This window comes from Chanos chanos, chromosome 8 (genome assembly GCF_902362185.1).
Source record: "Chanos chanos chromosome 8, fChaCha1.1, whole genome shotgun sequence".
NCBI classification, from domain to species: Eukaryota; Metazoa; Chordata; class Actinopteri; order Gonorynchiformes; family Chanidae; genus Chanos; species Chanos chanos.
Genome location: NC_044502.1, coordinates 15,906,737 through 15,923,941, shown reverse-complemented (window position 1 = coordinate 15,923,941; position 17,205 = coordinate 15,906,737). Strand labels below are relative to the sequence as shown.

The 17,205-nt window shown below is 40.1% G+C and overlaps 1 protein-coding gene and 2 pseudogenes across 1 annotated transcript; 1 reads left to right on the top strand and 2 right to left on the bottom strand.

Moving 5' to 3' along the window:
• Nucleotides 1-504: 504 nt before the first annotated feature.
• Nucleotides 505-2,378, top strand: LOC115819358 (uncharacterized; annotated as a pseudogene).
• A 661-nt stretch (nt 2,379-3,039) lies between these two features.
• LOC115819357 (syntaxin-7-like) lies at nt 3,040-12,938 on the bottom strand (annotated as a pseudogene).
• A 2,997-nt stretch (nt 12,939-15,935) lies between these two features.
• On the bottom strand, nt 15,936-16,964 carry LOC115819356 (trace amine-associated receptor 13c-like). The gene has a single exon (XM_030782919.1). It carries the CDS (start codon nt 16,962-16,964, stop codon nt 15,936-15,938), a length of 1,029 nt encoding a protein of 342 aa, XP_030638779.1.
• Nucleotides 16,965-17,205: the final 241 nt, after the last annotated feature.

Genomic DNA, 17,205 nt, shown 5'->3' with positions numbered 1-17,205 from the left:
CACTTTTAAAAATAGTTTTTTTATCTCTAATTTAGTGGAAAAAACGATCCTTTTGTATTTATTTTTCCTTTTGTATTTAACAGCCTAATACATACATATTTTCAATTCAATCCTCCTCTACAGTTAACAGCTGCAAAGGTTGGGGGGGAGGGGCGGGGGGGTTCTTGGCGGGGCGTCCCTTATTTCTCCATATAAAAGGTGGCAGCCCTAGTAGTTAGCATTATACAGCTGATAACAGACAATTTAAGACGCTTATCCTAGTTAGGGTCAAAGTACAGTGGCAGAGGGTGCTGGAGCCTATCCCAACGCTCATAGGGCGATAGGCGGGGAAACACCCTGGACAGGTCGTCAGTCCATCGCAGGGCAGATATACAGACAAACACACTCACACACATTCATACCTAGGGGCAATTTAGTGTTTCCAATTCGCCTAACCTGCATGTCTTTGGACTGTGGTAGTGAACCGGAGCACCTGGAGGAAACCCATGCAGACACGTGGAGAACATGCAAACTCCACACAGAAAGGGCCGCCCAGCCGGGGAATTGGACCCGGAACCCTCTTGCTGTGAACCACCATGCCTCCCTTAAATGGGTTCTGCATTGTACAAATTCATTGCTCTGATAGGCCATATATAACACCTATCTATGACTTTCTGCTTTAAGCCTGAAGAGCAATCTGGACTGTTATACACTGATATTTAAAAAAAAAAAATATATATATATATATAATGATATAAAGTTGAAAGAGCAGGATTCCTGGCCAACCCCTTCAAGTTGACCAAGCAGCTCCTTGGTCAGAAGAGGACCAGCCGTTTGACCTGCTCCAGAGGCGCCATCAGCGACTACCATAAGCGCACCTACAGCAACACCAGAAGAGACTACTGGTTGCATGTAATGCTCTGATAACACCACCAGAGCCAACAGCAGACTTCTAAACTTCAATCTGAAGGAGCTCCATCTGAGTGAAGTGGAGAAAGTGGTGAAGAGGGTGAGATCTAGCTTGGCACAATGCCCAAGCAGAGACAACAGCAGACTTCAGTCTGAGGGAGCCCTGCCTGAGTGAAGTGGAGGAAGTGGTGAAGGTCTTCAACTGCAGCCTGAAAGACACAGACTCCATTATGGCAACTAGTGCTGAGCTGAAGGGCTAGTTGAGAGCTGTGGACAAGTCTGGGCTTCCCTGAAGATTCAAGGCCTGTGTCTACCAGCACGGATCCTCCCACGAATCCTCTGGCCCCTGCTCATCTATGAAGTCCCCATGACTGAAGTGGAAGACTTTGAGCAGAAGGTGAGCAGCTATCTCCGCAGATGGCTTGGCTTGCCACGCAGCCTGAGCAGCATTGGGCTGTATGGGAACAGCAATAAGCTCAAGCTCCCGTTCAACTCTGTCAGGGAGGAATTCATCGTGGCACAGACACAGGAATACCTGCAGTACACCAGATCGAGGGGCACCAAAGCGTCCGGTGCAGGGATCATTGTGAGGACGAGAGGAAGTGGAGAGCAGCCAGGGCAATCCAGCAGGCAGGAAGCTGGCCGAAGCACAAAACTCGGCTTGCGAGTGTGGCAGAGGGCAGGGCCAGATTTGGGAGCTCAACATTGACCCGATATGATATTGCCAGTGGGAAGGAGAGCTGAAAGCTGGTGCAGGAGGAGGTGCGTGCTTCAGTAGAGCAAAAGCGAGTGAACAGATCAGTGGCAATGCGACAACAGGGTTCCTGGATAAAGTGGCAGCAGGCGATGGGGAGGAATGTCACCTAGCAGGACATCTGGAAGTGGAACCACCAGAGGGTTCAGTTGTTGATTCAGGGGGTCTACAATGTCCTCCCCAGCCCATCCAACCTGTTCACATTGGGCACGGTAGATAGAAACACCCGCTTGCCACCAGTGTTCCAAGACAGGAACCCTCAAACACATCCTGAGCAGCTGCTCCAAGGCACTGGGTAAGGGGCACTATCGCTGGAGACACGACTAGGTCCTCAAGACCATCACTGAGGCAATCAGCAAGGGGATCGGTGACAGCAGATACGCCCATGCTACAGCCAAGATGATAACGTTTGTCAGGGAGAGACAGCAGCCGAACAAATGACCCAAGGAACTCACTATTGGCTAACTCTCCATGGCATGAGACTGGGTGATGGCAGTCAACCGGGAGAGGCAGCTGAAAATTCTACCACATATCACCTAAGTCCTCGTTGAGACCAGACATGATCCTGATCTCTGAGGCCACAAGACAGCTCATCTTACTTGAGCTGACTGTGCCCTGGGAGGAGAGGATGGAAGATGTGCATGAGAGGAAGAGGGTGAAGTATCAGGAGCTGATGGAGGACTCCCACGGGAACGGGTGGAGGATCAGGTGCATGCCATTGGAGGTGGGTAGGTGAGGTGAGTAGAATGCCACTTGGACACAGGCTGAGGCTTGATCAAACTCAGTCAGGTTGCCTGGATGAGGGTGTCTGTTGTGAGACCAGAAGCACCCGATGACTCCAGGATACAACACTGATGATGTGTCCAAGTTTGAGCATCAGAAGATGTATGAAAAACAAAAACACAACATTAGGAATAATCAGTTAACTTGCACGTATTCCATGAATTTCCCTTACCTACCTGGAAGGCTAGAGGGCACGCTGCAGTTAGCATGGCTAAAGATAGTTACCTCCCTGCAAAGCACGTGAAGTGGTGCATATTTGAATGAGACTCATTGTTGTTTCTTTTTTCATTTCTGCTGATAAATTACATTGGTTTTGTTGTTTGAATTGTTTTAAAGTACAACAGGAAAGGTTTGTTGAAGAATTTAGCATACAGCTGAATATTTTGAACTTCCAGTAATTTCAGCCATAAAAATATTAACTAGGTCCCCAAGTTTATTTATTTATCCCCAATGAATTTGAACTGTATGAGTTTAATGAACCTATGTTGACAGTCATTCTAGCATGCTTTATTTTCAGTGTGTATGAAAAAATGTGTGCCTGTGTGTGTGTGTATGTGTGTGTGTATGTTTTTGCTAACAGATACCTTTTAAGATACAAAGTGAATTACTGCTTTTCAGGACACAAAAAGGTATAAGTAATGCTTACCAACCATATCCCCTTGTTCACGCACCATCAGTCCCAGGTCTTTAAAGATTTCATGAATATCTGTAATGTCAGACTAGAAAAAAAAAAATAAATAAATAAATGAATAAAAATAAAAAAAAAAAAAAAAAAAAAACACCAACAACACAGAGTCAGTTGCTTTGTTCACTCAAGTGAGTTCTCTTCGTTTACAGAGGTCATATTTTCAGGCTGCTCTCACCTCTAGCTGTCTGATGGCCATTTCTCTCTCCTGGATGAGCTGCAGGTCCTCCTCTGTGATAGCATCTTCATTTGTTTGCGTCTGCATGTAGCTCTCACTGACACAGACACAACACCATCAAACTAAAGCTGTCAATGAATAGCTATTGTGATGATGAACAGTGGAACTTTCCCTTCACCCAAAAACTTGAGCAAGTGGTATTTTTTTCAGCAATATTTTTCCTGCATGAGTCATTTCCAAATCTAGCCATAAGTTCACTCTAACCATTGAAAAGGTGGTATCGGGGCCAACTGTTTTAATCTTAATCACAGAAAAAAAGAAAACACTAAAAATATTCAGCTGTTTTTGCAGCTGTCTTTGAGAATACACAGCTTGGGTATATATTTAAAAAATCAATTGATTGTTCTAAATTAAGGCAGTGACGTATTTCTTGCTATAAAAGGCCTTTTTTTGCCACTCAAAATAATAATTTGTCTTTGTACTTGCTGTTGTCTCATCTAACGTTTTGCTAGTGTTTGTTCATGAATAACCAATATCACGGACAGACATAAGACTAGATTGTGTGTGTGTGTTTGTGTGTGTGTGTGTCTATTGAATTCAGTACAATCAATTCTTGACCTCTAACCTTTCAAACGGTGAAGCGCTCCCTCCGAGTCCATCATCTCCAAAACCACCCTGCTGAAAATACAGAAGCTTGTATTGCTCTTTGTCTTAGAGATCCAACCGTATTCAACTACTGAACTTTTCAGAAAACATGTATATTTTGACATGCTATAAAGAGAAACCATGTTATATATTGCCACCATGCAGAAATCACCCCTGTTGTGCTTACTGAAACTCTTGAGCTGGCCCGAACTCTGGCAACAAACTCCTCTTTCTCAGCCGCTTGCCGCTTGAGTTCTTTGAAAGATGGTCAGGACACCAGTGAAATCATTGATGAGGCGATCTTTCTGGATCTTTCTTTGGCGCTTTAGGTAAAAAAAAAAAGAAAAAAGGATGTGATTAATTACTCTCAACATTCCTGTTTTACAATGCAGAAAAGAACTCTGATTTAACAACACCGGCATCATAAATCCAAAACCAGGCTAACAGGATATCATGTACCTGTTCTGTGATCACAGGCAAGGATCCAAATTCTTTCAGAAGTTTGTCTGTGTCTTTAGCAAGTAGGTTTGCATTTTGTTGCTTTTCCTTTCTACATTTAAAAAGAAACAGAATAACATTAATGAGAGCAATACAGCCCAGAAAAACAAAGGATACATTTGAACATGTACATTTACTGCCACACTGAAGGATAAATTGTACTACTCATTGCATTCTATTCACACAAATTGTAATAAAAGAATTAAATGCTATAAAGACAGCCACTGCCTATCCACTCTACCTTACACCTATTTAGTAACATAAATTCACAGCTGCATGGCCCCGTAGTCTGAAACGGCATTTTGTTTTAATGCATATTTATGTATTCATATAGATGACAGAGTAGGCAGAGATGTGCGGTTAATCATATATTAACTATTATTGAGAGTTTAGTTTCCACAGTTATGTAACAATGAAAAGCTCTGTTCATTATTGCACTCGCACTATGAAAACACATTGCTTTGTGCATTAAATAGAATATATCTGAAATCAGTAATCTAAGTAGATACAGCAATTACAACAATATTAACCACATTTATTTATGTGTGTGTGGATTTATGTGTTTATAACAATGTAAAATAATACAATGACAGGCTTTGGGAGGCAACCTGTTGTTCAATGAGTTGTGTATGTTTGGTAAAGATACCCAAACCATACCATCATCATCATCTCATTTGAAAATCTGTCATAATATATTTCAAAGAGTGCCCTCTTAAAGGTTTCATTAGATTTTTTCATGCTGATTTTATTTATTTATTTTTTTATGTAATCAGAATGCCCTAAAAGGAGGTGATCAGATCACACTGAGTAAATAACTCAAAGGGAATCCATAGACGCTATAGTCTAGAAAATGATTCAGTACTACATGGCCTGACATATAAAGTGTTAACTAAAAAAAAACAAAGGTGCCACAAGAGACATCTGTCAATAAAGATCTCCTGTGGACAAATATTTGACCCATGGCCCGTGGTTACTGTTTACTACACCAATTCTCAAACAATCACTCCTGAAGAGTTCAATGATTAGTTGACCAACAGAGTGTACTAGTGCACTTGAGCCTCTAAGCGTTTTATTTGTTTGTTTTTGTGGAGTGTGATACACTTACAGACGCTGCCTTAGGTCAGGAGTGTCTTGTGATGTTCCGAGTTGGTTAATGATTCTCTGTATTTCAGATGCTGGTGGAGATAAAGGCAAAGACAAAATATTATGACAAGCAACAGCAAAAGATGGAAATAATGGGAGGATTTTTTTTTTTAATGCTTTCAGAAGCAGTGAGGTATATAGGCACAGTAACAGTAAGAGAGAGCTAAAGATTCCCTTACTTTGCTGTGTTATCTTCTGGATATTTGAGGTTATTGTCTGCGCTAGCAGATCTGGATCCTTTGGCACTCCAGACATGGCAAAGCACAAGAAACCTTCACAAATCTAAAGTCCCTGAAACATTTGGTGTTACAAATTTCAGACCAGCAAGATTAACGTGATTTCAAAGACACAGACAAATTACTGTAAAATCAGGGCCTGTAAACAGGGCTCATACAGACCTATTTTGGCCTATTTTATTTGATATGAGTGTTTCAGTAAATGACAGACACTAAGTGTTCACTATACAGTGGTTTTTCAGTTAGTGCATCACTGTTTGAGCCCCTTAAAAACTGCAGATGGTTACACCAAGTATTATGAAGGATAGATGCATAGATAGATAGACAGACAGACAGATAGATGGATAGACAGATAGATAGATAGATAGATAGATAGATAGATAGATAGATAGATAGATAGATAGATAGATACACTGCGTGAAAAGTGGTGTATTCGGAAATATCCGGACAAAGTAAACTTCCGCCAAACCTGCTGTTTGCCGGAGGTATTCAGATGCCCACAGAACTCTGTTATGCGGATCTGAAAACTCCAGCAAATGTCCGAATACAGCTGTTAGAGGGAGGTTTTCAGGCATGGCCTTTCAAATGCTAATAACAGTCAGTGGTCTAGGTGGCACTGGGTACAGAAGCCTGCCCCCTTCCTTGCTGTAACTTTCTATCAGTTAGCCTATATGTAATATTTAGGCTATATTTTGATAACCACACAAACTTGTTAGGTGTTGCATGGTGTATAATACAGCAGTGGTAGGCCCATATAGCCTTTAATGTCATTGCTCTGTCGTTCAGCTAAATTAATGGAGCATACAAAAACACACTGAAAACATAATTTTAAAAAAGTCTAAAGGTTCATTAATTGCATATTTGATGGTTATGCAACTGTCCTTTACTTGGGGTCAAAGGTACAGGGTGACCAGATGCAAACAGACCGAATGGGGGACAAGTAGTAAGTTTGTGTGGGACAATGTGGGACATGTTACTAATGCTGAGACATAACGTAAATCTTAGATATAACGTCAGTCTAACTGAATAAGAAACACTTGTACTGATAGACATCCAACATGCATTGGCCATTACAGGCCCATCAAAGGCAACTGTACTTAAGCAAAGCAGCAGGCATCATACAGCTCAAGTCTTTCAAGTTAAACCCTTGACCAAATCCAACTATAAGAATAAATAAGGCTCAAAATAAAATATTACATAAAATAAAACATTTCAATGCAAATCTTTATATCAAGCCAAAATCTCTATTGGATGAGTAGCATGGTCAGAAAGGATAAAAGAACTTTTTTCCTTTCTTTTTGACCATGATGTCGGCTGACAGCGTTTACCTTCATATCTGTAAAGTTTTACTAAGTTTGGTTTCTGTGAGGTAGAAAATAAATTCGTCGGCCCCACAGCTGCACAGTTTGACTGATGGCCGCCATAGCCGCCAATGCTCTCCTCTCAGCCACTGGGTGAAAGCAAGGCTTTTAAAAAAACTCAGCTATGTTGCATTTTTACTGCTTTTGACATAGCGCTATTAAATAGATTAGAAACTATGCCGCAATAATCGGCTCATGTGCCGGGCGGGTAGAAGAATGGATCCATATATTTTTTTATTTCTGACAGTTAAAAACCAAACGACCAACAAAAATGCAGGACATTATCTCAGTATGAGGGATGCGGGACAACTTTTTTAAAAAGTTTACAGGTCACAGGACTTTTTGTTGTTGTTGTTGTTCCTCGCTTGTTTGTTTGGAATGTTTCTCCTCAGTACGAGGACGCGCCCCGTTTTCAAACCACCCACTTAGAATCTAAGGTTGAGTCCTGTCCAATCAGTTTTCTGTGCGTGCATGGTGTAAAGTGACAGTAACCAATAGCATTGTGTGCAACTGCAGCATGAAATTTGCTTTGGGGAAGGGGTTACCTGTATGTAGGAGAAGCAAGTCACTGAAGGATTACAGTAGTTGTACTTTGTATTCTGTCGATAGTGTGCACTTTGAAGATGACTTGCAAAAGAACACTTGAGTTTTCGAACGGACTGCGGGGTGGAGAGGCTACTCGTGTGCCGGGTATATCCAATTTTTCCAACGCCGAGTCCGAACGAAAACAAACAACTGGGGGGTATTTCAGAAAGCGGGTTTAACAAACTCTGAGTTTAATCCTTAACTGATGAACCCTGAGATGGGAAACTCTGAGTTTTCGGTTCCAGAAAAGCTGATCTGAGTTGGTTCGATCAACTCTGAGTATGTTAACTCTGAGTTAAGCGCATGCGTGACAATTATTAAAAGTCATCATCAATGGAGCTCCGATACTACGATTCACCATGGCAACGGGCGAAAACAAAAGTCGTTTTACTTCACCCCGCTGCAGTTAGAAATTCTGATACGTGTTTATGGCGAGTATGAGCACATTTTCCAAAAAGAAAAAGGGGCAACACAACTGCATCGGCAAAAGCAAGACAATTGGCGTGGGAGAGAATTACTGCCCGAGTCAGTGCGTAAGTTTGAATGCAGAAGTCTATTCATTTAACATGTAAGCACACTTTCTTTTAATATTACAGGTGGAAGTGGTGGAATGTAATTGAATAAAATTCTATTTTCATTTAGGAGCAATCCAATGGGCACAAAGCGCACTTGGCAGCTGCTGAAAATGAAATATAAAAACAAACAGGTTCAAACAGGTAAGGCACATTTTGCTTAGGCCTACAGGCTCATGATTGTACCTCATTTTGGTTTTAATCATATTTGACATATTAAACAAAGTAAATGTCATTCAGTTGCTATTTCAAGTTGGATTAGCTTTAACCCCCAACAGAATGCTGTTTTAAGACACACAAATGTCCTCTCGCCTAATATCCTGCTTAGCAGATTAACATTTGGGCTGTAAATACTCCCAGCGATTTTGCCAATTATAGTAGTTTAAAGTATACTGAAACAGAAAGCTCTTCTTCATCACAGGATGATGATGAAGACACGTTGTCTGCTGCCACAGAGAGGGATTCAGAAAGGCCTACTGTGGTTTACATTAATATTATGTATGGTAGCTACTGATATTTCTCTCCCCATTCAAATGTTTTGACATTCTTGTGTGGAATTTTGAGTTTAAAATGCACATTGAAGGGATGACACATTCTTATCCTTTTTAACAGAGCATGACTGAGAATTACCAGGAGAAGAGTCCATCAACCTCCACAGCACAGACTGACACAGTGAGATGTTCAATAAATGCCAGGTTAATTCTGTAGATCTGTAGAATTTAATGTCATCCATATGTTTTCTCAGTTATGAATTAAGGAGTTGTATAAAATACATCTCCTGAGGAAAATGGCTAAAACTGACTGAGAAAATGATGCACTTGCAGTGGCAGATTAAATGGCCTACCTTGAAATTCAATTACTGGAACACCAGTTAGAGGTGGGTACATGGTCACAGGTGAATTGTTAATTGTTGGAACAATCTAAATACAGTAATTGTTGCATTTGTAGGAAATAAAGAAGACCAAATAAAATGTGACTGATTTTTCTTTATTTGACTGCTGGGGGTGATGGTATCTTAATCTGTGAAATGTTTTTGGCAAATTCTCACAGATGGCTTCTCCATCCAGGACATCTGCAGGGTGGACGGGACTGTCTTCCTCAGGATTGTTCATTTTTGCGGCAGGGTGCTGCTCTCCTCTAATTGTGGCAATATTATGGAGAACAAAACATGGCAAAATAATGTCACGCGCCGTCTCTGGGGTTACCCTGAGTTTACGCAGACACTGGAGCCGGGCTTTGAGTATGCCTACTGTCATCTCAACCCAGGCTCTAGTCCTGCTGTGGGCCACACCGGAATGTTGATGGGGGCCCAGCTCATGGTCAGGGTAAGGGCTCAACAGGGAGGGCTGGCATGGGTATTCTCAGTCACCAAGCAGGTGGCCATCAAACTCTCCTGTATTTATACAGTGGATGCATTTTAAGGGTGTTAAAAGAGGGACACAAGGAATGATATTTGTGCAAATCTTTACTTACCATGTGCAAATCTGTTGCTCAGGGTACACTAATGATACATTCGTATATCATGCACAGAGCTAGGCCACTGGCTTCAATATTTGTGATAAAGTTCACTGCATCACATATGATCTTGACAGTGCAGAGAGTGAGATATATTAGTTGCAGTATATTGTGATGTATAGTCTTTGTTATTGTAAGACAATAGTCAGTGTACACTGCACATTAATGCTGTGGAAAGACTTCCTATTCACATATTCTGCTTCATTAACTGAAGGAGCAGTGATAGGGATCTGTGTGCCATCAATGCAGCCCATGACACTGGGAAACCCTGCAACATAAAAACTAACGACTGATGCCAGTCTGAGGTCGCAGCAGAATGTCATGAACACGATATAATTTAAAATATCATCATTTACTTCAACTGAATGATTCTACATCAGTCACCTGCAATCCTGCGTAATTCCTCTTTGATGGTCCTTAGAGGTCTGACACTAGAAAAATGTGCAGTAGCCGTTTAAGTACAAGGGACACTTTTTTACGGCTCTACAAGCAGTTGCTTTCCCGATATACTCGGCGTCGCCAGTGTTATAAAGGAAACTCCCGTCGGCAAAAAAAATGAAGAGCAAAGAATTTGCTCCGATCTGAGAGCAAGAAGTCCACTGTGTCTAATATTAGAGATGTAGGCCGGAGTTGTTCGGATAAATGATAGATTGTGACGAAAAACGGGAACGCTCGATTACGTAGTCATCAGGGAATGATAATACATCTAATCGGGGTCTCATAAACCTCTCCCGACATAAGGCTATGTGAATTAATTTGGCTTCAACACCGATCGGGTTAGCGACGAAAGGAGACGCCATGTTTGACAGCTGCTTCAGGTTCAGCCGGAGGGTGGAGCTAGGGAGAAACTCAGGGTTGTTGAAGAAAACCTGCCAGCGAGCAGGTTAGGTTCACAGAGTCAGTTACCACGTAACTGAGCCAGAGTTTGAGTTACCTCGCTTTCTGGAACGGAAAACCCAGAGTTTCCTTCATCTCAGGGTTAACAGACTAAGAGTTTTCACTAAACCCGCTTTCTGAAATACCCCCCTGGTGTCCCCGTTAAATACATTTTTAAGAAGATGTCTGAACAGCAGTAAACGTTCATGGAGAATGTTATTCGGCGGTTGGACAGGATGGAGTCCCATCAAAGAGGCGCAAGTGGAGTCTGCTCAAAAAAAGAAGACGAGCGGGAAATAACTCTGTTTCGGTAAGTTTATTTCTGTAGCCTTCTGGCTTTTGTCTTAGACTGCCGCACATTCTGATACGTTTGCATTTCTTTATCCCTTAATGTGGTTGAATTTAACTCTTGTACTAATTTTGCTTCTACAGAAAGATGTGCGGAGAATGCATAATGCTGAAAACAACACGCACAGATATGATCCACAGATAAGGTAAGACAACGTGTGTTGTTGGTAGACTATATCATCGTGACTGTTTCATTGCAGTGCCTGAAATTCTAAACAAACTTCTAATCAATCTTCCTTTCTTCTCCCCTTTTTTTTCTCTCTAGCATCCTGCAAGAGCTATTGAGACTATTCGAAAGAGTTACAGGATGAACCAAGAAGGGAATCTAGAGAACAAAGAGGAGGGCAGGATCGCCACTCGAATGAGGCAAAGGAGGAGAAGAGTTAGTCAAAACATCATTTCCCCAGTAGTTCTTAGACTTTTTCTCCATTTGCTGTTTTCAGTGATCTAATATCTGTTTTCACTGTGTTTTGCAGCTGCACAAGGCCAGAGCTAGTGTTCTTTAAACTGAGGAAGAGGCTGCCATATAGAGGACTGCATCAGTAGATGTAATTTCTGAAGAGGAGGACGCCATCTTGGATACTCAACATTTAAAGTTTCATTTATGCTCCCAAAAAGCATTCATATTAAATACTATGATATTACAGTATATTCTGTTCTAATGTATTCTATTCTGTTATATGTTGTACATTGATATGTATATATAATTGTCAATTTGTATGCCTTATAATTTATATTATACTGTATTTTCTTTATTTATAATAAAATTTGTGTAATTTATTTTTGTTTGCCAGACTATCTGTAAAATCTACCTATGAACATAAAACAACACCACCAATAATAATAACAATAATAATATTAATAATATAAACCATTTTAAATCATGTCTAGGGACACACAATGGACCAATGGGGAAGGGTTATAGAGGACGGGGCAAGACATTGCTCCACCAATCCAAAGAAAGACTTTTGACCAATTGCAGGATACCTGGTGGTCTAAGGTGTGAAGTGTAAATGTTCCTTTGCAAGCACCCCCAAGGGATTATTCACCATGGCAACTAAGGGCTCTAGGCAGACCCCCAAACACGGTACATATTCAGGAATATTCCATGCCGCGTAACAGAGCTGCAAAGTGCCGGATACAGCCGATTATATGTGGAGTATCCTGGAATATACAGGAGTATTCCAATCCGGATACACCTCTTTTCACTCAGTGATAGATAGATAGATAGATAGATAGATAGATAGATAGATAGATAGATAGATAGATAGATAGATAGATATCAGGGGTGCGTTCTAACGTAAAAACGTTGAAGCAAGCAGGAAAATAATGATTTGCAGCTGCTCCTGCAAATCATTATGTGTGGTTTTTACGACTCGAGACCAGTGAAACACTGACTAAGCGAATTCACCTGTTACACCAATTCGTACGCCCAAAAAAAAAACAAAAAAAATTAAAATGCGGAAGCCAACACGCCTTCTTGTAAGTCTCAGTCTGCGGGCTGCTTTGCGCAGCTCATTTCTTACACGATTTAGTACATAGCTAAAGAAAAACACTGAACACAATGATATATTCCACAACTGCTTATGAGTGCTGTTGGCAAAACGAATGACATTTCGTTTCACAGAAAATGATAAATTTACGTCTCTGACGGATACGAATCGCCTGTGAACACTGATATCACAAGACGTAGAGTATCCTCTCAAAGAAACAGTTTTTGATTATTCATTTCAACCGAATATAAGTAGAGGTTGAAACCGATAAACGTTCGTTTCGGTGAATTAAGTCTGTAAAGTTAAGTAATAGACATTGTTTTACCTTACTTTCTCCAGCTGCAAATCCAGCTCACTGTAAATTTCCTGATTTCTTGTGTCTTGCCCATGTCACATGACCTATGCACGCAAACAGGATTGGTGTTTACTGACCTTCTGCAAAGGCATTTCAGCCAAACCGTTTTTTTTTTCACATCGAACCCAATGGATTTGTGATAGAAGTGGGAGTACACGTTTTAAGCAGCTTCACTTTTTCACACGTTAGTGAACCATAATTGTATGAGTGGTTTGTTACTCGTCGCTTATATAAAAAGTGTGTGTGTGTGTGTGTGTGTGCGTGTGTGTCTGTGTGGGCATACGTGCATGTATGTTTGCATAAATTATATATGGTGAGTTGTTTGAGTACGCACAAAATCAGGTATTCTCCCTTGCAAACCTCCTAAACTTTAGGTACAGAAAAGCTCTAAATTATGGAGCAGGGTGTTTTGTAATTATATAAAAGCATATTGTCTTTGTACCCATGGCATACATGCCCCATGCTAGTTCACTTTCTTTCTAATGTTTCTGTTAAACAAACAGACAAACAATAAATACAGAGGTCCTGTGTTTTAACAGTTTTATTGTTACCATGGGGTATGGAAATGCTCCATTTTTCCAGAGCAGTCAGAGTGAACAAAAATGTTTTCATTTCCTTTGGGTCCTTTTTGTGGTATGACTTTATCCTTCGCACAGACATAAATTGTTGGGATATGGATAATAAAGCATACCTATGTTTCAAAGCAACTTTCAGAGATGTGCAAATGCAATGCTAATTTGAATATTAATTGAGCAAAAAGCTGCTGGTTTAGCTTTTCGTTTTTGCAGTAAAATAACCGTAGACCAAAGGAGGCTGATACGACCCATCCAAAATTTACACACTTACAAGGGCTTCCCTACCTGATGAATCACTGCACAGCAAAATAATGTTCTATCACTGTTTGCACAGTGTTTTTTAAGAGACACTGTACTGAGACGAAGTGAAAAACAAGAGAGTGAGCTTTCTCAAGAAGCCCATTCATTTAAATGCCTGAAATGAGTGTAATAATCAGTGTAATAATCATTCAAAACTGAAACACAGATCAGACTGCCACCAAGTATATTGGTTTGTAGAGCTGCCTGAAGACTGCAACTACCTCATCTACAACTGCCTGCTGCATTCCATATTTTGGTGAAGACTTCTCTAACGTTTTCTGAGAGAGGCTGGATGTATGCACTGGGCAAACTTTGTGATATGTTAGGGAAAACAGAAGAGCAACTCTTCCTTAGGTGGCTGAGAATGTCAATGCAGGACATGACCAGACTGTGTCTGCAAGAAGAGTCCGTCAAACAGTTACAAAGAGAGGGATTTTATAGTTGGGCGGCAGTGCAATAACCTCTCATTACAAAGATGAATGCACATTTGAGAGTTCAATGGTGTGAAATCCATAGGCACTGGTCTACAGAGATGTGGAAAAAAGTGATATGGCCAGATGAGTCATCCTTCACCATATTCTTGACAAGTGGGCAAGTGCATGTGTGGTGTACACCAAGAGAACGGTGCAGGCCTGAATGCAATGCAAATTGATACAAAGTTGTTCTGTGTAATCATCTTTATCCTATGACGAAACATTTCTGTCCTGATAAAAGTGGTCTCTTCCAGGATGGCAATGCCTTCATCCATAGGGCACGAGGGGTCGCTGAATGGCTTGATGACTGTGAATCATATGTTATGGCCCTCGAAGTCACCAGATCTCCACTCAGTTGAACACCTATGGGAGATTTTGGACCGACGTGTTAGACAGCGCTCTCCAACGCCATCATCAAAGCACCAAATGAGGGAATACCTTTTGGAAGAATGGTTTCTATATCTTAATTATCTCATATCTATAGCACTATTGAAACTTTAAGATAAATAAGCTAAGCAAAACACTTTGTACTGTGTATATTTTAATCATTAAGTGTGTTTCAGCAACATTTCATACATTAGGCTTATAATATTAGTATCTGGACTCTTTTATCAAGAGGGGATCTTTTTAAGTTGATTAATATTGAAAAATTACTGGGAAATTAATAGCTAAAGAAAACGGCTTCAGTTGTGGAAAGTCTGAAATGTTGCAACTCTCTCTCCCTGAATTATATTTTACTGTAGAATAATAACAGGACCATCAGCTATGTTGTGAAGCATTTTACCTCAGCAGCCAATCAAAAGCAAAAATCTAACCCTTATTTAACCATAACCCAGGCAGTTAATACTGTCATACTATGAATTCTGATTAAGATCTCCAAACTGATTTTTCATGCTAAAACTTTAGGCTTTTTAGTAATATGTTGATTCATTAGATAATTATTGGAGGTACATAATTATAGTGTTAATATTACAACTTGTTTCTATACGTATAAAGTATTACAAGCTATTCTACTAGTAATAGTAAAGCAGCAGTTCCACATTCTCCATCCATAAAAGTATGAGCATTTTAGAGAGAGCAACAGAGTAAGGCAAGGGGAAGTGAAACTATCATTGTATTTCTAACACCTACCGTAATACATGAACAACATACAAAATACAATAGTGTATCAATGCTTGTGCAAATGTTTTATATTCAAAAGATTACAGTTGTTTGGCGAATAAAAGTCAAATACATAAACCACAAAACTAATTTTGGTTGTTTTATATGAGAGCTCCTAGAATGTCATTATGCTGTAGAATATACAGAACATTTTTGACTGAACCACAGATGGTTAAACAGAGACAGAAAATAGAAACGTTAATTTCCTGATTCTTCATGCTGGGTCCTATTTCTCCCTTCACAGTTCTGCATTAATTTTTAACAGTCTCTTTCTTTTTCTTTCTTTTTTTCTTCACACTATATCTCTCAATTTTTCCTCTTCGCGATTTGTAAATGTATGTGTTTTTAAATACTGAAAAAAAATGCTCTTTCATACTATGTGGAAAAAGTGCCATATTATGAAAAATGTTATTCTGCATAGTCTTACTTTCACATGCATGACAGATTTGTTTGAACTGTATGAAGGCCATTTGTGACATACAGAGGGAGGGAAGTAAAAACTGGTGAAAAGTTAAGGGGTAAAGACATTTATATCACAGGAATGTGTCTGAAATATCTTTAATGAAACAATTAGATAAATCGATTTTCTGAACCATGGATAAAAAAGTGCATATATGATAGGGTTTATTGTAGAATTAAAGTAGCCCAGCCACAAATACACTTCAAAGAAAATGGTTTGGGTTGCAACATTTGTGTAAGGATTAACCAGAGAGTTAATAAAGAAAGGCATCCAGCAGAAGATAAATGCACCCACAACAATGCCTAATGTTTTTGCAGCCTTGCGCTCAGAACTCTGAGAAATTTGATTTCTGTTTTCCTTGTTGCAATTTCTGTGGCTGAGGCCCGCTTCAACAATCTTCTTAGCGTGTTTTTTCGCAATTAAAAATATTTTTGCATATAATCCAGCCATGACAGAGCATGGTAGGAGAAAAGCTAGTGCTCCCCACAATGCATTAAACAACAAATTACAGCTCCCTAAGCAATATATTGTTTCAATAAACTCGTCTAGTTCCGCAGTATTTTCTTTAAAATACAAAAGTCCAAAGGAATAGATTGCAGCAACACCCCAACTCAAAGCAATCATGAGCCATGCCACGGGTATAGTTATCCTGGTTGGGTAATGTAACGGATTACACACAGCTTGGTATCGATCTATAGCTATACAAATCAGGTGGAATATGGACACAGATGAAAATAATACGTCAAAACCGGAGTACAACAAACAGAAAGCATCACCATAGTACCAGCATCCTTCAACAGACCTTACAATGCTCAACGGCATGACAAACACTCCCAGCAGCATATCCGCAAGTGCCAGAGACATCACAAGCATGTTGGTTGGTGTGTGCAACTGTCTGAAATGTGCTATGGACACAATGACTGCCAAGTTACCAAGTATGGTGACCACTATGCTTACAACCAATAGAATATACAAGATGATCTGAGCTCCTTTACTGTAGGTCCCCTTCACACAAGAGTCATTCGCTGCTGGATAGCAAAACTGGCTTGAATCAGCTCCTTTGAAGGCTGACAAATTCATTGCATCCATAGCGCCTTTGTGTTTTATCCCTGGTTCCAAATGAAAATGGAAATCAACAGAGACTTTTTAATGGGTCATGATGTTCTTACTGTAATGGGCTCAAATCGAATGAAGGGTGATACTTATATTCCTTATTCAGCTCAGCTGTAATCCCCACTGAGATAGTTCTCCAATGGCAGATAATCAAACAGCATAGGAAAAACACACTAATTTGAAAGGAAAAAAAGAAGGTGATAATGAA

Excerpts from the sequence above, each read along its gene's own strand:
- LOC115819356 (XM_030782919.1), bottom strand. The coding sequence starts at position 16,964 with ATGAATTTGTCAGCCTTCAAAGGAGCTGATTCAAGCCAGTTTTGCTAT.